The sequence below is a fragment of the Ips typographus genome, linkage group LG5, assembly GCF_016097725.1.
Source record: "Ips typographus isolate SLU linkage group LG5, UJ_Ityp_2.0, whole genome shotgun sequence".
In the NCBI taxonomy this organism is placed as follows: domain Eukaryota; kingdom Metazoa; phylum Arthropoda; class Insecta; order Coleoptera; family Curculionidae; genus Ips; species Ips typographus.
Window position 1 is genome coordinate 14288226 of NC_138426.1, and position 20470 is coordinate 14308695.

At 38.7% G+C, this 20470-nt stretch overlaps 3 protein-coding genes across 6 annotated transcripts; all 3 read right to left on the reverse strand.

Moving 5' to 3' along the window:
* Positions 1-1062: 1062 nt before the first annotated feature.
* LOC145728980 (putative chitinase 2) lies at positions 1063-4812 on the reverse strand. The gene is made up of 6 exons (XM_081979564.1): positions 4655-4812; positions 2840-3004; positions 2595-2790; positions 2234-2537; positions 1974-2177; positions 1063-1917 (listed from the first exon to the last, which is right to left on the reverse strand). The coding sequence occupies exons 1-6, from the start codon at positions 4788-4790 to the stop codon at positions 1513-1515; spliced, it is 1410 nt and encodes a 469-aa protein (XP_081835690.1). The 5' UTR covers positions 4791-4812; the 3' UTR covers positions 1063-1512.
* Positions 4813-7146: 2334 nt separating this feature from the next.
* LOC145729901 (androgen-dependent TFPI-regulating protein-like) lies at positions 7147-8391 on the reverse strand. Of its 2 annotated transcripts, none has more exons than XM_081980859.1 (5): positions 8262-8391; positions 7878-8127; positions 7661-7822; positions 7441-7613; positions 7147-7384 (listed from the first exon to the last, which is right to left on the reverse strand). In XM_081980859.1, the coding sequence occupies exons 2-5, from the start codon at positions 8082-8084 to the stop codon at positions 7180-7182; spliced, it is 747 nt and encodes a 248-aa protein (XP_081836985.1). In that variant the 5' UTR covers positions 8085-8127; positions 8262-8391; the 3' UTR covers positions 7147-7179. The 2 variants fall into 2 exon arrangements, with proteins under 2 accessions (XP_081836985.1, XP_081836984.1); XM_081980858.1 differs by having other exon boundaries at positions 7878-8135; positions 8262-8387.
* A 203-nt stretch (positions 8392-8594) lies between these two features.
* On the reverse strand, positions 8595-20378 carry LOC145729881 (uncharacterized). Of its 3 annotated transcripts, none has more exons than XM_081980822.1 (28): positions 19863-20378; positions 19689-19811; positions 19333-19634; positions 18439-18625; positions 18060-18380; positions 17896-18000; positions 17663-17839; positions 16444-16599; positions 16245-16390; positions 15315-15510; positions 15136-15209; positions 14911-15085; positions 14607-14791; positions 14328-14552; positions 14025-14277; positions 13866-13965; positions 13384-13561; positions 13241-13333; positions 13098-13185; positions 11577-11653; positions 11392-11526; positions 11193-11339; positions 11009-11136; positions 10559-10950; positions 10289-10503; positions 8980-9254; positions 8788-8923; positions 8595-8734 (listed from the first exon to the last, which is right to left on the reverse strand). In XM_081980822.1, exons 1-28 carry the CDS (start codon positions 20023-20025, stop codon positions 8657-8659), a joined length of 4830 nt encoding a protein of 1609 aa, XP_081836948.1. In that variant the 5' UTR covers positions 20026-20378; the 3' UTR covers positions 8595-8656. The 3 variants fall into 3 exon arrangements, with proteins under 3 accessions (XP_081836948.1, XP_081836947.1, XP_081836950.1); XM_081980821.1 differs by having other exon boundaries at positions 13384-13576; XM_081980824.1 differs by lacking the exon at positions 13098-13185 and having other exon boundaries at positions 11577-11658; positions 13293-13333; positions 13384-13576.
* Positions 20379-20470: the final 92 nt, after the last annotated feature.

Consider the following 20470-nt stretch of genomic DNA (forward strand, 5'->3'; position numbering starts at 1 on the left):
GTTAAAGTGTCTCGTCATCGCCCTGAAGTCAGGTCCTTGCGTCCTATTCTTCTTTTTGCTTCTTGCCGGCTGACACTGCTGACAGTGTCGCCACACTATGCTGAAAATCAAACCAAAATAGGATGACGTAACAATTGTAGAGCTCGAATCAGCTAAGAAAAGGCCACAGGCGTCATCAAACGATGATGTCACGATCTTTGTACGTCTCGCTTTAAATATTGCTGCTCTCGTTACTTTCCAAGTTGTTGCAGCCAGTCAGTGGCGTGCTATTATTTTATCAGTAAAATGAAACATTTTCGTCGTTTTTAATAAAGAAAATAAAAGACAACAAGTTTTTCAAAGGAATGGAAACTCCTTCTGCTTCTTTCTTCATAAATTGTAAGACGTTACTGACGATTTCACGGCCTTGGCTGTATATGATAACACCTTTCTTTCCAACCTTTTTGAAAGACATTTTGACAAAATAGCGTTTTTTATTCATAACACTATGTGAACTTCAACTGCGACCATCAACAATACAACCAAAACACCAGACTAAAACGGAACCTAACCTAACCCCCTAAGTCTCCCTGTCCGCCACTACATTTTTTTAAACTTGGCAACACCGTTTAGAGTGCCGGCTAGTAAAAGCATATAAAAAAGTCCAAATGTCCCTGGCCGCTGCCGCATCTGTTTTAATTGTGTCCAAGTAAAAACCGTACTACGTTGCCAAGTGGCTTTTTGACCGCTTAACAATATATTTTCGGGAATATTTTAATAGGACGCCTCTGATTATATCTAATGCGACGGCAACTGTAGAAGGAGAAAGAAATAGTTTTAAAAACTGCGTCATTGATGATGCGGTGGCCTTTTCTCATCTGATTCGAGCTCTAATTGCCTGCGATGTACCATAAATTAGGTTAGAGGGTGACATGGGTGAAAGTGAATTCATGGTTGTGAGCTGCGAAGAACCCTTTACTACTGGATGGCTGTGTTAATTACGATGAGACGACGCGATGCTCTTCTGTCATCAGTCATCTCATCTATTATGTGACAAGTAGGTGTGGTTTGAAAACAACTATATTAAGTTTTTCTATTTTTAATAAATAATTTTTCTCTAAAAGTTCTTATTAACAAAATCTGGAAATGTACTTGGAGTTGTGTTGTATGTATACAGGTGTGGTAAATCCAAAATCGACCATAGGAAAATAATGTAACTGACAGAGAAACGTAGATAATTGCAGGCGTGGGACAAAGACAGAAAACGAAAAAAATACCAAGTAGGCCATATTTTCAGTACGGTGTTGCCAAAATCCAATACCGTCGACAAAATGTATTGGATTGGTATTGGATTTTGGCAACAGCGTACTGAAAATATGGCCTACTTGGTATTTTTTTCGTTTTCTGTCTTTGTCCCACGCATGCAATTATCTACGTTTCTCTGTCAGTTACACGGTTTTCCTATGGTCGGTTTTGGATTTACCACACCTGTATGTACTATTTAGGAACTACAACTTAAACCGAAATTCTAACCTAAAACAAGTAACCCAAACACATCAATATACCTAACATCACATTAAAAGTGAGGGCTGTTTTAGAGGGAGCGCCACCTCTCAGACCCATTTTGTCGTTGCTAATACTGTTCTGGATTTCCTCCAGGGCCTGAACGATACTCTTGTTGATAGCGCGCATCAAAGGAAAAGTTAAGGGGGCGTTGTCCTCGGTCATGGCGCAGTCCCCTTGGAAATCGTCCGTGTCCACCGACCACACCATGATACCCGCCAGATTCTTCTCCATGGCGAACTTGACTTTTTCATACACGGACCGCTCATCGTCGTAGGTGATTAACTGGGCGCCCCTAACGGCAAAAGGTGTGCGGCTCTCGCTGTCCCAGAACTTTTTCCATGGAGCTGTTTTGTTTTTCACTTCCAAGCAAATCTGCCGTTAGAAAAGTTGTTAATGCAAAATTTAGGGATGCTGTATAAAGGTTGCACCTCATTGTAGCCCATGAAACCGCTTTCTCTGGTTAGGGGGCCTTGGAACCCAACGCTGGTTGACACCATCCCCAGTTTCGGTTTGCGGGCCGAACCCGCTTCGAACGGTTCTGGTAGCATGAAGGTACGTCCGTAAAGGGGCACTCCGAGCACTAGTTTGTTAGGGGGAGCCCCCAGTTTAATCATGTAGCTAATTGTGTACTCCTGCAGATATTTTTATGATTTGTGAAACTATACATGCTGGGGCAAAACTAACGTACCACATTCAGTACATCCGAGCTACGCAAGGGAGCGTTAGCTCCAGTTTTCTGGTCCCAAGCACCGTGATAGTCGTAGCACATCACGTGGATGAAATCCAGGTAGACGCCAAGGCCTTCCACGTCATAGGCGATATCAATGGTGTCTTTGCCAGCCCCAAAAGCAGCAGTTAACACGAGGTTGTGTTTCCTGAAAGCGGCCTTAAGCTCTTTTACCAGCAGAAGAAAGTTTTGTTTGTCATCCGGGGCTCCTCCACGTTTACCTGGGAATTCCCAGTCCAAATCTAAACCGTCAAAGTTGTATTTCCTGTTTAGAAATGTTTGCGGTTTAGAATTGTATTTTGTGTGATGGTGTTTTTTATACCTGATAAAGTCTACAGCGTTCGAAACAAACCGACTACGTTTGACGGGGTCCGCCGACATTTTTGAGTAGTTGAGAGACCCTTCATTCCATCCTCCAATGGCCAGAGAGACTTTTAAGTGAGGGTAGCGCAATTTTAAAGTAGTGATGCGCTGGTAACCGCCCTTACCGTAGTTTTCCGTCAAGTCTTGCCAAGGATCTGGATCCAGAATTAGCGTGATTTTTCCCATAAAAGAGTCCAAACTTACCCAAAGATTTGATGGCGTCTTCAGTCGGATTAAGACCGGCAAAGGAATAAATCACGTGGGTGCACAGGGACGGATCTAGGTTTTCGATGGTAAATGCTCCGCGACCGGGCCTGTACACCGCCCATGTTCCGATATAGCATACCACCACTTTGCCGTGATTCGGACCTGATTTGAAAACTTTTGTTAATACTCTAGAGGTTTTTCCAGAACGTTCATTACTTAAAAGTCGACAAAAACCCCATTAAAACCCAATCAGAGTTGCTTTCACCTTTTATTTACTACGGTTAAACCTCCAATCACACGACAATTAAGAACTACTAAGAGTTAACAAAGAATTTTTTTGTTCTCTCTATTGGCGTTTCAAGTTAAGATCGCAGCACCATTTGAACTAAAATCGGGCAACACGTTCCTAACCTAACATTATAAATAATATACAGGTGTGGTAAATCCAAAACCGACCATAGGAAAACCGTGTAACTGACAGAGGAACGTACATTATTGCATGCGCGGGACTAAGACAGAAAACGAAAAAAATATCAAGTAGGCCATATTTTCAGCGCGCTGTTGCCAAACGCCAAGTTATTTTGTCGACGGTATTTGAGTGATACTTGGCGTTTGGCAACAGCGCGCTGAAAATATGGCCTACTTGATATTTTTTTCGTTTTCTGTCTTAGTCCCGCGCATGCAATAATGTACGTTTCTCTGTCCGTTACGCGGTTTTCCTATGGTCGGTTTTGGATTTACCATAATAACTGATCACCAGAGGGAGTATCTCTTATCTTGAAACGCCAATAAATAGTGGCATAGAGTTTTCTGAAACATTCTCGGGCTAATACATTTTAAATGTGTACTTGTTAGAGTGTTGAAAGTTGGAATTGATAAGAAGAACTAGATACAATAAATTTCTGAAATCGCCTCTGGTAAATTTCAGAAAAAGAAAACTAAAAACGGAACCCACCCTCCTTGCGAACTGTCACTGACCTTAACCGGATTATTTTTTTGACTTTGAGAAACAAAGTGAAAGCCCTGAAGTAGTTAATATTGGTGAGGCAATAAACTAAACAATTAGAAATATCGATCCGCTTCGACAAATCGGTTCTCATCGAGATAAAAAAACGGCTAATAACGAGGAATTTCCTCTTCGGCGTAACCCGATTATACGGTCGGTTCCACACGGGGTGACGGCATTTCGGTTCCCTATATTGGCTGGTCAGCTGTCACTGTCATTCGGTTTGTTCAATTTATATTAATGATCTGTGATGCATACGTTTTTATCAACGATGAAATGTGAGTGCCAACACACAGTTACAGTTATAACAACTTTAAAATTATCAATTAGAACAAAATTTCTTAGGAATTTAATTCTCAAAAACGTCACTTCATATTATTGGAAGACTCTTCTTATAAAGTATTCAACTTTGGGAAATGGTTGTGGAATGTGAGAAAAGTTTCTCTTTACGAAAAACGTCGAAATTTTATGGAGGCTAAATAACAAGCCGAATCAAGTTTTGACAGTTGTTATCACACATATGATTACATTAATTCTATAGTGTTGTCACGTGACATTTGTCAAGGTAAATTGGCAAACTAGAGATGGAGTGTGTTTTCTGTTTTGACAGGAAGCACAAAATGGCGCCTTTAACTCATATTATGTAAATTGAGGTTTGCTGGACTTAAGTAACACTTTAATCAGCGCGGTTGTCACGCTGGTCGCAACATAATTAAGCCCCATTGTTGGACACATTCACAAAGGAAACAATATGGCGTCCCTTTACGCACACGCACATTACTACTACAGATTAAAATAAACCCTACCTGTGTTTAGGGCGCGGACTTGAAGTAATAAACAAAAGACGATCGCGACACCCCTTATAACGGGACCGCTTAAGCCTAGTATACACGTTTGCGACATTGTTAGTCGGCGAGCGCAAATTTCGTACTGAATCGTCATGCGAATCGTCGCAAGTTTCTGTCTTTGTTCGCTTCATCGTTTTCTGGGTAAAGTGAAAGCGAGACCGACTCGACCAAGTGGTGGCTAAACGGGTTCTTACGCCTTTCACTTTGTCTTCTTAACAACCTTTAATAAGTATAAGAATAGGTGCGGTACAAACCCAACTGAACCACTTTAGTGGGGTGGTAAACAAACAACCCATCAGCGAAATTTTTAGATAACAGAGAAGAGTCGCGGCAAAGGGGGTTGTGTCGAAATCGATCGCGCAACCGTTACGGTTATGTCATCGGCATCGATGATGATGTTGTCTCTAAGAGTCCAAAAACCCCCGACCAGAACCAATTAGGCGGCCGTAATTTAGTAATTTATTGGTACAGTTTGAAGAGGGCCCGATCACCCATGAAATCCAAAAATTACATTCTTAGAACCGCTTTTACGTTTGTACGGTCCTTGAATTTATATTGATTTTTGTGGTCATTTTGGAACCTCCTCTGTATTTCATTTGCTATTAAAGTTATCAAAAAAGGAAAGACGGTTTCCGGTTTCGGTGTATTAAAACATACAGGTGTGGTAAATCCAAAACCGACCATAGGAAAACCGCGTAACGGACAGAGAAACGTACATTATTGCATGCGCGGGACTAAGACAGAAAACGAAAAAAATATCAAGTAGGCCATATTTTCAGCGCGCTGTTGTCAAACGCCAAGTTGTTTTGTCGACGGTATTTGAGTGATACTTGGCGTTTGGCAACAACGCGCTGAAAATATGGCCTACTTGATATTTTTTTCGTTTTCTGTCTTAGTCCCGCGCATGCAATAATGTACGTTTCTCTGTCCGTTACGCGGTTTTCCTATGGTCGGTTTTGGATTTACCACACCTGTATAAGTTTGTAAACGTTAATCTTGGTAATTAGAAAAAAAGCGTTTCCTTAACAAAAAAGTGCTAAATAATATGTATAAAAATACCCACAGTCGAAGCAAAATTTGGCTATGTTCTAACATGTTACATGTCGTTTATAAACAGTTTTTTCAACTTTTACCTTAAAAATAGTAGAAAATAGAAATGGCGACTTTTCTTATTAAAGTGTCGGTAGAACTCTTTGTAACTTAGATTTTTAATAAGATTTATTGTTAGTTTATTTTATTTCCGATTTTGTTTGGTATTTTAGATATTGGCCTTTTTTAGCTTAGCAAAGGTCTTTTTTTAAAATAACAGGATTAACCTCTACAAACTCATATGTTGTAATACACCGTTGAAAAGGTAAAAATCAACAGAATTAAATGACGTAAAAATATATAGGATGTTCCATTTAAAAAAATGTAACTTAATGTCATATGTCAGAAACTAAACGGAATAGAAAAAAACTGACTACGCCATTGGATTCTACATAAAAACTACTACCGGGAACCGTTCTTCCTTTTTTGATAACTTTAAGAGAAACTGAAATACAGAAGAGGTTCAAAAATGACCAATTTTCGAAAATCCCCCGTATCTTTGAAACAAAATAAGTTTGTTTCAAAGAGAGAAAAGAGAGCAGAAAAAGGGATCAGAACACGTATGCTACTTTTTTTCTATCTATTACCGTTTTCTCTGTATCCCGTAAAACCATCGAAAATGCAGCACCCTGTACAATGACAGTTTAAAAGCGGGGTCAGTTGAACTGCGAATGATAGTTGCAATGCAGTGCATTGCTGTCAAAGTGACGTTTAAACCACTTTTGTACAATGGGCCTATCCCACATATCATAAATTTTTGTTTTAATGATTGGAATCGAAAGAATAGGATCAAAAAACTAATTTTTCATATTCTTAAAGAAAAAATTATGGTCGTAAATGTTCCTACATTAGTTTGAATTTGTCCATTAAATTTAAAAGACCTGTTTTGGCGCGCATGTGACGTACGTAATTCTGGGCGATTTTATTGGATGTTGCACGCCATCTGTTTCACTTCTTGTCGCTGATTGGTTGATAGTGTAGTACGTCACCGGCGGCGGGCGTTTTAAACATGAGATTAATGTAGTTTTTATCATCATTTTTTTTCTATTTAGACTTAATATTTTTGAAAACAAAAAAATACGGGTATAATATTTTTAATCCGTCTTTGTAGTTATGAAATAAAAAAAAATTGTGGGATAGGCCTACTAATTTAATAAAGTACATATCAAATTTATGAGTGCGACGTCTCTTCCTCATGGCCTATTGCACCATGGCCATTTAACTGTGACACTGTCTAGCTGACTGCTGTTCTTAAGCTAGTTTTAAACACGCTTTTGGTGCTATATCAGTTATGATCTATTTAACCTAATTCAAATGGGGTAAGACAAAAATTGGGAAAACGTTTTCTAGGAAAAAAGTGGTTTTACATAAAAATTTATTGAAAAACAGAAAACTTAATCGATGGCCACTCTTCGTGATTTGACTGGCGCCCTCTTATTACTGACACTCAACTTGTACTTCTCTATAACCAAACCCAATTTCAGCACCAGTACCGTGACCAAATAGGTGGCGATAACAAATATAATCCGTTCCGACCAATTAAGTACGTGAAACAGCGGGTAAATGAAGCGACCGTAAACATAATACGTCACGAAGAACCTGCAACCGAAAAAGTCACGTGACTGAAAGTGACAACTGCGTGACTGTGAACTGACACAACGTCATAGACGGCCGTCAAGAGGGTGAGCGCAACCAGCGCTCGCTCGAATTTAGGCAGTTGATGCTGGTTGGACAAGAGCACTTCCAGCAATAGAAAGACCAACACATTAGTATGGATGCAGTGGTTCAACCAGTTTGGGATGTACTCGTCGAAAGCTTGGGGAAACACCTACGCACAATTTTACCCAGCGAACTTGATTGTGTGCAGCCACTTACCAACTCTCGGTTGATAGAGTAAATCCCCCAGAACATGCTCGATACGAACACCGTGCAAGGGAACATCAAACCAACGAATAACAAACCTTTGAGCTGGTCCATGGTTTTGTGGCCAGTGACGTCATGAGCCAAAGCTACGGCAAAGTACACTGTTTGGATGGCCTGAAAGTGATTAAGTACACGTGGTGCTGGAGGAGAGAGCAGAAGAGAATCTTACCATATTCCAGTTAGTGAAGAAAACTGGCGCAAATTCGACTATATTGGCTACCTGTTGATCGAAGGCATGCTTTGGCACACTCTCCACCTTTTTATGAACTGTCTGCGCGTACACCAACACTCCTAAATGATGGAGGAGGGCAAAAACATGCGTTACGCCCCCCAGTCCAGCGCCTGGTAAAGTTTGGCCTAATGCTTTTTCAATCATTTTCACTTGGTGCAGTAGGTATATACTGTTTTAGTTTAAAACCCTAGAAAACTAGAGCAGTGGAGTATTATAGGAATTTGAATTTCTAGCAATCGATCACTTTTTAATAACTTGAACCAGCCATTAAACTGTTTAATAATTTGATGGATAAACCAAATAAATTATTCCGGTACTTACCTTGCTTTAGGATATCATACGAGGTTTGATTAAGATGCCGCCAAATTGAAAACTAAATTCTTCCAAATGATCAAATCCGGGTTGAGAGGAGGTTATCGCGTTATGTATGATATTAAAAAAACCGTAAAACGATGCATACACTTTTGTTTAGTCTGAGATCTTATTGAAACTTTCTGTACCTAGAAATTTACTTAATTACACCCTTTATTACTTGTAATCGGGAGCTTAAGAGACAGCAAATTTCAACAAAAGGTGGTTCACTTTTTGTTTCCTTGAATGGTACAAATTTTCTTGACTATTTAATTAATTTGTGTACTACAGTTATGCAACAAACCATACATTAACATGTGTTGATTGGCCTATTGATTACTTGTTACATTTAATAGCACATTCGATTATGGCCCGTTGGAGGTGTTGAGGAATTCTTGTTGGATATACAGTATGGCAACTTTGTATAGAAAACTCAGTTGTTCCTGAAACGAAGTTAATTACAGTTTTTTTTTTAATTTTTATTAGTACAGCCTACTTTGGAATTAATAAACTGCTTTCTGCTAGTCCTGATAGTTCTAACGACCTGACAAACGTCTAGTTCTAGGTCCTGCTCGATTTTCTCGATGATATTCCGTAGGGCGATAAACACCCCTGAAGCGGTGGCGCCATCACTGTAATTGTAGACCGCTATAAAACTATATTCAAAAATGTATTTTTTGTGACGTACTAGCAAGTCACTAGGGTTTTATCGGACTGGTCGCAAACGGATTTGGTGTCACGTATGAAATTTGTAAAAAGAACGTAGTCGGTGGTGGTTGCCGGATACGTCCAACCGTGGAATTGCAGTAAAGTTAGTATTCTAGGTTCCCGGTTGAATTCGCGCAGCTCCAACTGGATTTTAGTGTACCAGGAGAAGATCTCGGTGAGCAGATGGGTCACTTTTATCGTTTCGGTTGGTTTCAGTGTGACGTTTTTGGCCGACGGCCAGAAAACGAGGCATGACTGAACAAATCAACGAGGTGTTTGTCAAAACCAAACTTAGCAGACATTTTAAGTGTCTACAGGTGTGGTAAATCCAAAAGCGACCATAGGAGACCGTGTAACGAACAGAGAAACGTACATTATTGCATGCGCGGGACAAAGACAGAAAACGAAAAAAATATCAAGTAGGCCATATTTTCAGTGCGCTGTTGCCAAAATCCAATACCGCCGACAAAATTAATTTTGTTCTTTGATTATTCTGAAGCGAGTTGTGTCAGGGATTACTCAAATGTACACTAACATAACACACTACTTTATTGTTGAATAATAAACTTAATAAAATTCCAATTAGAGTAACAAAAAAAATTAATTTTGTCGACGGTATTGGATTTTGGCAACAGCGCACTGAAAATATGGCCTACTTGATATTTTTTTCGTTTTCTGTCTTTGTCCCGCGCATGCAATTATCTACGTTTCTCTGTCCGTTACACGGTTTTAGATTTACCACACCTGTATAACAACGCGTATTTTTAAAGTCAACAGTTTAGGTGTTGTTGCCAACACAAGCACCACAATTTTATAAAAAGTGTTCTTAAAGTGCTGATGAATTAATGGTGGATCCAACTGTCACTGTCTTTTAAGTCAACATAAATCTGTGATGAAAACAACATAGCCTCAACTTTCCACCAAGCCTCAGAGCTGATGGATTTGTTGATTTCATGTTGGAAGTCAATTTTGACCAATGACAATGTAAGCATTTTTGAGGTTATGTATTAGCCTTTCCGGCATTTGTTATTGTTTGTTGTGTTTGTTGATTAAGGAAAATAGAAAAGGCCTAAAATACTCAGCAAAGGTTCTTTAAATGTCAGTTCTGTCAGTGGTGTCATCGATCACAAAATCCCGTTTTTTTAAGTCAACAAGAAAAATGTTGCCAACCAGCTTAACAGTTCCAACACAATCTCAACACTACTTCAACAAAACCATTCTCTGACGTCATTCATCACAACTTAATGTTGACTTTAAAAATACGCGCTTACACTGTAGATAAAACTAACCGGGTCGTTTAGCGGAATTTCGTTCAAACAAACGAGTAGCGATATTCTCTTTTCGGTCACCAGTCGCCATAAGTCGTCCACCGTGTTTGGTAGCGGGTACTGCGTCGTAATAAATCGTTTGGGAGTGCAAAATCCGTCCACTCGCACGGCATTGATATACCCCGACTTGTAACCCGTTGAAGCGATAGGCTCCAAAAACACCCTCACTGACAGTTCTTAAAAACGTCAGTTCAGTAATCATGTTCAAGCTTCAAAAGGTAGCATACAAACCAGGCTTGATGTGCGAGAAACGGTCTTTTCCATCTGTTCGTGTTATATTGTCCGCGTCCATTCCTTTGAGAAATCTTGCCTCTACCATGGCGTCGTCTTGCCATTCACATTTATTGATGTAATCCCACTCAGCATCTATTCCAGGCAGTAGTTGTTTAAGATCTCTTTTAAAGTTGCGACTGACTGGCACGACGGTAGGCATTTGATCGTTTGCCAAACAATTAAGGATGATCAAGTGAGCGAGACGGTATTGCTCCACATTGTGCACCATGTTGCAACGGCGACTGCGCAAGTAATCAAGAACGGCGTAGACGTCCACGTACCCCTCGTGTGCCGCCATGCGCAAACAAATGTCACAAAGGATCACGGTACCAGTGCGTCCCACACCTGCGCTGTAACAAGGCCATTATACTCTCATTGATTGAAGACATTTGATAGGTCTGCCCCAACCTGCAGTGGACGATCAGAGGAAAGTCTTGAGAATGCATCTTTAACAGATGCTTCATCAGTGGGAGTAGCGTTTGGGGATTGGCAGGCACTCCATAATCGGGCCACGCTGTGTAATGGTATTGGTATATCTGATATTAAATTGACAGTGGAGATTAAGACCCAAGTTTGCCAAAGAGCCACTTACTTGTCGAATTTCTTCGGAATTAATATGAGCTAAGTGAAAAACCCTGGATACATAATTTGAGTGTACTTCCGATTTCTTCAGTGTTACTCTAAAGGGCCCATAGACTGCGTCCTTGTCTAGATCAGGCCAGTATTGCGTAAACTTTTCCTGGAAATTCTTAATAAATTCACGGAATACTGACATGACATTTGACAACAACCTTATTATCTTCTATCAAGTTGGCTAACGAAACGATATGGGTGGCGCCCTCCTGCCACACCATCCTCCAGAAATCCATTACTGTGTTTGAACTAGGGCCCTGGGTGGCTATGTAGGCTCTTGGTTGTGCGTACCCCTTTAAAATCCGTTTTTAACCAACTTTGGCATTTTTCAACAGTCACTTACGTCAATGTATGTGGCGTTGATATAATCTGAATAATTGTCTCCTGGAATTTTCTTCAAAATCACCCTGCTGTGATCATCTGTAAATCATTCGATTTAATAATAATAATAATAATAACAACAGTCTTTATTTCGAATTGTGATTAGGATAGAGTACAATGTACATTATCAACTAATACAAAGGAAATAGCGTCATGGTAAACTATGAACTATGTAGTACTTAAAGATACTTATACAGGTGTGGTAAATCCAAAAGCGACCATAGGAAAACCGCGTAACGGACAGAGAAACGTACATTATTGCATGCGCGGGACTAAGACAGAAAACGAAAAAAATATCAAGTAGGCCATATTTTCAGCGCGCTGTTGCCAAACGCCAAGTTATTTTGTCGACGGTATTTGAGTGATACTTGGCGTTTGGCAACAGCGCGCTGAAAATATGGCCTACTTGATATTTTTTTCGTTTTCTGTCTTAGTCCCGCGTATGCAATAATGTACGTTTCTCTGTCCGTTACGCGGTTTTCCTATGGTCGGTTTTGGATTTACCACACCTGTATAAATTTTCTGCGATTTTTCCCTAAATACAGATTTCAGAGAATAAGCAATATTTATTTAACAAAATAATCCTCTATAGTGTAGGGTTCTAATTCAATTAGTAAATTTTTTACTTCTTTTTTGAAACTTTTCTCCGTCAATGTTTTCAGCCTGTCTGGTAGGTTGTTAAATAGGCGAATACACATACCTATATTTTGCATTCTTCTCAGTGAGTGTTAATCTATGTTTTGGACAGTTTACATCTTTTTGTCTTGTGTTGTATGTATGATTGACTTTGATGTTAAATAGGTTTTGGTTCTTTTTAAGAAAGATGAGACACTCATATATATAAATTGCATAAACTGTCATTATTTTATTTTTTTTTAAAGATGGATCTACATGAATCTTTGTATTTCATTTTGAACATTCATCTAATTGCCCTGTATTGAAGTATTTCTACCCCAAAACATAATTGTATACTTCATAATGGATTCAAAGTTGGCAAAGTACAATATTTTAAGGGCCGCCAGGTTCAGATACCCGGAGACAATTCGAATTCCATAGCAAATTGAGTTTAACCTGCCTAGCAGAACATTTATGTGATCAGACCAATCTAGAAATTCATCAATCTGCACTCCCAAACATATTGTGTTCTTGGCTAGTAATTGGCTCCTGTCAGTGAGAAGGTGTATTTCATTAGGTTTCTCAAATGTACCTTGTTTTGTTGAAAAAATAATCACACTTGTTTTTTCCATATTTAAAGCTAATTTATTTTTTTTAAACCACTCAGAGGTCCCAATAAACAGATCTTTTCCAGACTGATTTAAAGTGCTGATTTCCTCTTGACCTACAAGTAATTTTGTGTCATCTGCAAAGTTGACGATTTTTTCATTTTCTTTTGCTATAGAATTCAGATCGTTCATGTAAATTACAAAGAGTAGTGGCCCCAGATTTACTTCCATGATACGTTAAACAAAACGCATACACTTACAAGCCACAATATCCGAATAACGGTTTTTCTTCTTGTTTTGTGGCAACAAACCGTAGCGACTAGAGTGGTTGAGGCCATACGGGAACGTCTATAAGAATTAACTAGTGGTGAAAAAAAGTTTTTTGTCTGTCGTTTTGTCTTACCTCAAATTGTCGTTGCAGCTCCTCCCCGATTGAACATTTGACATAATCGTTGAATTCTTGAATCTTGACCATTTGGGTGTGGCCCGTCCTCAACTAAAACCAATTGATTTTTATTTTCGACACATTTGTATAAAGATACGTACCGCCATTTCCGAAAATGATCTTGCATGTTCTGGCGTTAAAGGTATATTTAGAGTGTCGGTGTCTTCACGAGTCGATCCATCCTCTGAGCTTAACACTCTAACGGCATTGCCAATACGCTGGCTGCCAACGTTGCGAAGATGTGTCATCCAGTCCATTATATCTTTTGTCATGCTTCTCCTGCCGTTTTTCTTTCTGTTGCATTTTTACAAATCTTTTGTGAGCTTTATTCACACCGTATCTTAGGGATATAAACCAGATTTGTACCGCGGGACGTTTTATGAGTGAAAACACGTAGCCGATTCAGTGACAGCTGCGACATTGCCACATATGCGTATTAATTAACACTTTTCTTGTACTGTTTTTTTTGACAATACTCACTACAATTATGTCTATCCTTGTTCTATTTATATATAGCAGCGATAATCTGACATTTGAAAAGAATTGGTCACGTGTTTTTACTTAAAAAACGTCCGGGCTATACCTGCTGGCAGACCAAAAGCCTAAAATGACAAGAAGCATCGCTAACAGTACAAAAGCTCCCACGTACCATGTGAGGGCGGAAGAGACATTTTTGATTTCTGCTATAATTAAAAAAAAAACAGTTATATGGAAAATATTGCTGTTCGGCAATAACACTTACTGTCACTACTGTGCCAATAAGAGTGTATAAAGTGCTTGTAGCGCGTGTGGTTCTTGTACTGATTAAACCAGACGAAACTCACTTTAACGGTGCTGGGGGCTAGTTCGGTTTGCAGGTTTTTCGTATTTTGGTCGACTTTAGACTTGTAAAGGAGGTTCCAATTCGGTATGTTTTGTTCTGAATCTAAGACTGATTGGATGATTTGGTTGGATTCGAACAGCGTCGTTAGATCAATGTCGCAGTCCGCGCATATCTGTATGTAATCATGAATATTTTGTTGTCATTAGGTGGTTGTTACTTTACCGTAGTGAAAACGTAAACATAGCGATTGAAAGTATCCTCAGACCACATCTCTTTTTTCCATACTGCCACAAAGGTACCGCCCTCTGTCGTAACGATAACATCATCCCGAGGGATCGGTGGAGGACTGTCAATCAACAACACTGCAGACTCGGATTCGCTGTGTGAGTTTTTGGCGGTTACCGCCACCTTCAAACAGCTTGCCAACTCCAGTTGCTCATCATTAATCTATTTACTTTAATAATCAATAGACATTTAGAAGGTTTGACGTTTCAAATTTACCACTTTGGTGTAGAAAGTTTGGTAGTCCTCGTTTCCATGGAGGAGGACGTCATAAATCCATTTATTGTTGATGCGAATTATAAATTGCAGTAGAATTCCGTTTGTTTCCTTTGGATGATGCCAAGTCAGAGTTAACTGGTTGTCCAAAGTCCATTTACTCTTAAGGTCGTAGGGTTTTTGCGGTTCTGTTCAAAGTTAATAACTTTGTAGTGAAAATTAATAATGTTTAAACAATGTTGCCAACTTATTAATGATTATAACCACCGCCTCTTAAGTCTATGTCACGCATATTATGTGCACTTACTATCTTCTGTTGTGTAAACATCCAATAAAATTTTGTGGTTACTTCGCTGTAAAGTCAGTTTATACTGCGTATGCGGTTTAAGGTTTTGTAACAGCCAATATCCATAATTTTGCTTCAGGTTCAGTCCGTTGGAGCTAATTTCGTAGTCTTGCAAGGTGCAATATTCAGAATCGACCTTAAACTTAACATTTAGCCATACATTTAGATAAATTGGCATTAACTTACTCCGCTCGTATCACTGACTTCTATAGTAGCCGAATGAGATGACGCCTTGACCACCAAATCGCTCTCGTTCAAGTCTATTTCAACAAAAATATTACAGTTAACAGAAGCGTTACAGATGGCGCTCTAAAGCTGGGATTTGCAAAACATTTTTTGCAATGTGGAATTGCTTTGCTTAATACCTTTGCACGTGGTGATAAAATTGTACTCTTGCAATTTGGCCCTCACGTAAGGAGTTTTCATTACCATTTCTATGTACTCCAAATCCGTCTCGAATTCTAACCCTAAAACTCGAATTTGGTAGGCTGTATTCCGATCAAGGTCTGTTAGAGTGACCGTTGTGGGTATTTTAAAGGGAACCGAGCGGGCAATCCAATTCTAAAATGCGTAGGTACATAAGGTTTGTAAACTGTCTGTGTGTGTGTGAAAACCATTGACATTTTAAAGAATGGAGAAATGTACCATCAACCAAAGACATATTGGCCGCTTTTGTTTTTACGCTACATAAAGCTTTTTTGACGTCGCAATGACGTACTTTGACAATTGATCGAATTATGGTTTTGCCAAATTACGTCATCATGACGTCAAAAACGCTCTGCTCGCTCTATGGAGCTTGAAAACGAATGCGGCCAAAGAGATCCGAAAGAGAGAGAGGTTGAAAACAGGCAAACCGAATTTTTTATCTAGTCAACTGGGTTTGTTGGACTTAAATTGAGAATGTGCGGGTTTGTAAAGCGAAGAGATTTATATGAGTCAGGCACGTGACCGTCACTGACATTTTCTGTACAGTCATCGCGTGGTAAACAGTCCGAATACGTCACACAATGCCTCAAGGTCTAGAAATCGAAAAAGGTCTGTGACAGGACTCAAAACACAAAAATACGCAGGCAGTAAGTAGTTATAGAAATTATGTAGGCAAATGACAGGACACTTGTGTGTTGCCTGTACTAACTCCATCTTACGGTGGCGTCAATATTCGTTACTCAAAATGGCCGATCCATTCTTTTAATATGTCAATAGGCAAAACTTTATTACTTATTTTTTGATAATTTCATTGTGGTTAGTTTTAAAGGCTTCTGTCCTTAAAAGTAGGTTTTGTTTAAAAAGCTTACCTGCAACAACTTTTTTCGGTATTGAACGACGAAAATTTTCATATCAGCGAAGTTGCCAGATCCTTCTGATAAAGTCATGGTTACGTTACAACTGGTACGACCGGGTTGCAATATTGGCGGTTTTGTGAACCAATAATAACCGAGTACTAAAATGTTTTTTTTTACAGGTTTGTTCAACCGATTCGCAGACTGTACTTACTTTTATCACATTTTTCTCCAAAACGATTGTTATTACACTTATCACCGGCAGCACTGTTGCATTTGCCTGACACCGGATCGTTAGAACATCCATTAGTGCAGCCGTCGCAACAGCTTCGGCAACCGTGCCCGTAGCCACATTCATTAGAACAACGCGCTAAATAACAAAAATTGAAATTTAACTCTGTCATTATGATAAATTATCGAAAGTGTGTCGTGCGAAGGAACCGAAACTTGACACTGAGCACGTGACTATTATAATTTCAATGATTGTCAATTGTAATGCATTTCAGAAATCAAATCAAATGTCAATTTAAAGTAGCAGTTTAGTCACCGCCTACTATACTAGAAAGCCTAGAAGGTGCTTGTCAAAAATTCCAATATGGCGCAAATAGTGGTGACAGTTTGCGTTTGTTTGTATTGTGGAAATTGAGTTTTTTGAGGATTAGATGCATTTTTACGGTTTAAAATCAGGACTTGAGGTTATTTGCGTAAGTTATTTTTGTTTGCTGCCATTCATAAGTTTACAAAAAACCGGATCTTACTCAACAGTGGTGAAGTGGAATGTTTTTACTCCAAAACTATACTCAATGGTAAGTACAAGTGCTTTCTAGTACAGTAAACTTATTAGGTACTCGTTACATGCACAGGTATGTGAGATACATTTTAAACCATCCCTCATTGTGTGAGCAACAAAAATTTTGAATGAATGTTCTTGGTAATAACATAAGGACCATTTACCAGTTTTCTTACCTAGTTTCAAGGATTTACAGATTTTCTTACATTGAACAGTGTTTAAACTAGTTTGCTGTGTGTTGTACTTTCCAAGACAAATGTTCTAACCAATTTGTTTAGGCTGGACTTGATTGTGTATAAAAAAGCTGTATCTGTACATATCTTACATATCTGGATCAGGAATGAACCTTTCTTTGATTTTTCACTAACAACTTGCAATCAACTACACAAAATAATAAAAAAAAAACATATTTCTTACTACATCTTCATACGTTTGTGTAAGTGACATTTTAGGCTTTCTAGTATAGAGGGCGGTGGTTTAGTGCGTTTTGTTAGGGGAAGCAATGCAACGCTTGACATTTATCACATGATCGTATTATTCACTTTAGTAGAGCACCTGTCAAATTTCGGTCGGTCGAGGCGGCATTCGTTTTCACGCTCCACGGAGTGTGAAAACCAATGCGGTCCTACATTCTAGAGTATACTTTCGCAGGATTCTCCTTCGTATCCAGGCGGACAATAACATTTGTTCGTAATCGTTCCGTTCACTAGCTTCACCAATTGACAGTACTTGGTCGGTTTTTGGCAGTAGTTTCCATTAAACTCCCGACAGGGCACGCATTCCTCACCCAACTCGTTTTCTGCGCATTTATTCCAATTTTCTGTAATTTAACGTTTATGCAAGCCGTTATAACCAACGTTTTATGGTTGACGTCACCAAGAACAACTGTATTCGGGTTGTGTAGAGTTACTAATTCATTTGATGACATAATCTGACATTCGTCTGTCCAGTACTCTAGCTTCGGCTTCGCAAATCGCAAGTCTACAATAAAAAACTCATATAATTTCAACTAATTTACTTTCGATTTTATTGTTTTTTACCTTTGTCTTGGTCCAGTATCTCAATCTGGTTTAAGGCCCAATATCCCTCAATTCTTTCGTAATTTAGACGGTTAAATGTCAAATCTACTTTGTTATAGGGAATGTCAAAGCAAGTTTTATAATGAAACCACTTGTTGTCGGTAGAGTTGCTACGAATTGTATCGCTTTTAAAAAGTATGCCTGATTCATAGTCACTCATCTCTAGTTTCACTTGACAACTGACGCACAACGCGACCATCATTGATAAGCACCCGAAACGTGATTTCGGTGTGCTGAATGTGGTAGTGCTCTTGCCGCTCTGTGTAGTATACAAATAGTCGACTGAATTAAAAAAATTATTTTAGACATTTTGTCGATGTAAACTATAAAAAGTGCTTACAGTTGTGTACTTTCCATAGACCGTTCACTCGTTTAGTGTGCACGAGAACAAATCTCGGTTGGAAAGACAGCTTGGTTCGGTTTATTTGAAACACTTTGTCGCCATTTTTGTCGAGGAGGCAAATTTTTGATTTCGACTTGATGATTTTGTAGTGGCTCCATTTCCTATACTCTAGAAGCTTTTTTTCCTAAAAAAAATTATTGTGCGTATTTAGTAAGCTGCAGCTTTGTTTAGTAATTATGTACTTCAGTGGTTTATCTAATTTTTGAATGTTCTAAAGTCTAAAAAATGATTACTAGTCTATTTGTTTTTATAAATGCCGCTGCTAGGCCTTAATTCTGACAGCTGACAAAAGTCGTTCAATACGTTCGATTGAGCGTGCATGGCAAATTTGATTGTATAGTAGAAGGCAATATATCGGCCGATGCACGTCATTGACGTTTAACGCGTCTCGTTGCCAGATGTTTAGTTTTTTCCTTAAAACACGAACTTTACATAAATTTTGTTTTTATTTACTTCTTATATAGAAGTTGACAGACGCAGTTTTTTAACAGAGAATTTTGAATAACAATATTAGTCAATATGGAGTTTTTTTTTGTCTCTCTCTGTAAGCAGTTTTTAGTCAAGTCATCAACAACAAAAACAAAAACAGGAAACGGTCAACTAGCAATCTGGCAACAACGCACACAACTCGTTAAACGTCAAGATCGAGGTCACGTTTGTGTCAGAATTGCGTTCAGTTAATAAGCGCGTGTTAGAAAGAGAGCGCTACAGGTCGCAACTAATCCCTAAGCAATACGAATGCATTTTCAAAACGTCAAACTCACTGATAACGTGCATCGCGCCCATTAGTGCCCTGGACCATAAAAACAAATGTGGCCATTGTGAACGTACTTCATAAGTTATTCGTAAAATGCTACAACCTCCAGTACTAATTGGACTTAGGTGTATTGAACTAATTTCTTTCTTATTGCATTCCTTGAATCCACTCCTAGTTCCCGCATATGCGTCCAACATAAACCAGTAACAGCGAGAGTTTGAAACTTCACGCGTTTCACAAAGAAACACGTGGGCCTCCTGTTCAGCAAAGATTGAGAACGGAATCTGAAAATCCCTACTATTCAATTCTGCAAGTACATGGAAGTGCAATAATTGTCCGAAGTGGTCTTGATGTTGAGTAAAATGCGTTTCGAAATCTATAAGGTGCTGAAATTAAACTGACTGACATTTAAGTATATCCGGCGGCCTACCTTCCCACCGTTTGTCTGTTATCAAGTCGTCAATAGGTCCATTAGAATTTAAGGAGTTTCTGATAATCCATGCCTGGTCCTTATTCTTAAAATTAACATTGTTTTGTGGATAGTTTCGATAACCTGAAAAATAAGTCTTAACGTAACAAGCTTTTTGTTAAATTACACTTTTACCATTTTGTGGGCTTGGTTTTTTCCAGTTGGTAATATTGTAAATCAGTGCAATCGCAGACGATGAGTTGGTAAAACAGCCATTCTCCAATACGGTAATCAAAACCTTTTGTCCTATAACCGAATATCTAGAAAAAATCAGCCAAAATAATATAAAAACTAGCATATCTGTATGTAATTGAACGAAGAAACACCACCTTATTATTAATTTTAGCTAATCTACTTTAGTTATATATATGGACTTTTAATTATTCTTGTAGCGGTTTTATAGATACATATGGTTAGTGTTGTCAACTGATTGCTTTGTTGAATACATATTTTTTGGTTGAATATCCGGTCTTGGGGTAGTTTTATCCACTAATCAGTATGGTAAAAAAATCGGATGAGTCAGAAACCCGTGTAACAGAATATTAAATTGCAGTTTTAGATCAATATTATCACAATATTATTAAGCGACAGTTTTGCCTATACTTTGTTTTAGAAAGGGCATTTTTGAATTGCTTTATGAAATGTGATCTTTAATGGCGGCGTTAGCAGTTTTAGTATTGTAGAAAACTGCGCTACCCTTTCCATCGTTTTTCCCTGTCCATGGAGTGTCGACTCCAATGCGA

Excerpts from the sequence above, each read along its gene's own strand:
- LOC145728980 (XM_081979564.1), bottom strand. The coding sequence starts at position 4,790 with ATGACGATTCAGTACGAAATTTGCGCTCGCCGACTAACAATGTCGCAA. Across the intron at positions 2,791-2,839 it reads AGACGCCATCAAATCTTTGG|ATCCTTGGCAAGACTTGACG; the intron begins GTAAGTTTGGAC and ends TTCTGGATCCAG. Across the intron at positions 1,918-1,973 it reads GTTTCATGGGCTACAATGAG|ATTTGCTTGGAAGTGAAAAA; the intron begins GTGCAACCTTTA and ends TTCTAACGGCAG.
- LOC145729901 (XM_081980859.1), bottom strand. The coding sequence starts at position 8,084 with ATGATTGAAAAAGCATTAGGCCAAACTTTACCAGGCGCTGGACTGGGG. Across the intron at positions 7,614-7,660 it reads ACTCTATCAACCGAGAGTTG|GTGTTTCCCCAAGCTTTCGA; the intron begins GTAAGTGGCTGC and ends AATTGTGCGTAG. Across the intron at positions 7,385-7,440 it reads ACGGCCGTCTATGACGTTGT|GTTCTTCGTGACGTATTATG; the intron begins GTCAGTTCACAG and ends TTTCGGTTGCAG.
- LOC145729881 (XM_081980821.1), bottom strand. The coding sequence starts at position 20,025 with ATGCTAGTTTTTATATTATTTTGGCTGATTTTTTCTAGATATTCGGTT. Across the intron at positions 13,334-13,383 it reads GATCATTTTCGGAAATGGCG|TTGAGGACGGGCCACACCCA; the intron begins GTACGTATCTTT and ends AATTGGTTTTAG. Across the intron at positions 10,504-10,558 it reads TTTCTCGCACATCAAGCCTG|AACTGTCAGTGAGGGTGTTT; the intron begins GTTTGTATGCTA and ends GACGTTTTTAAG.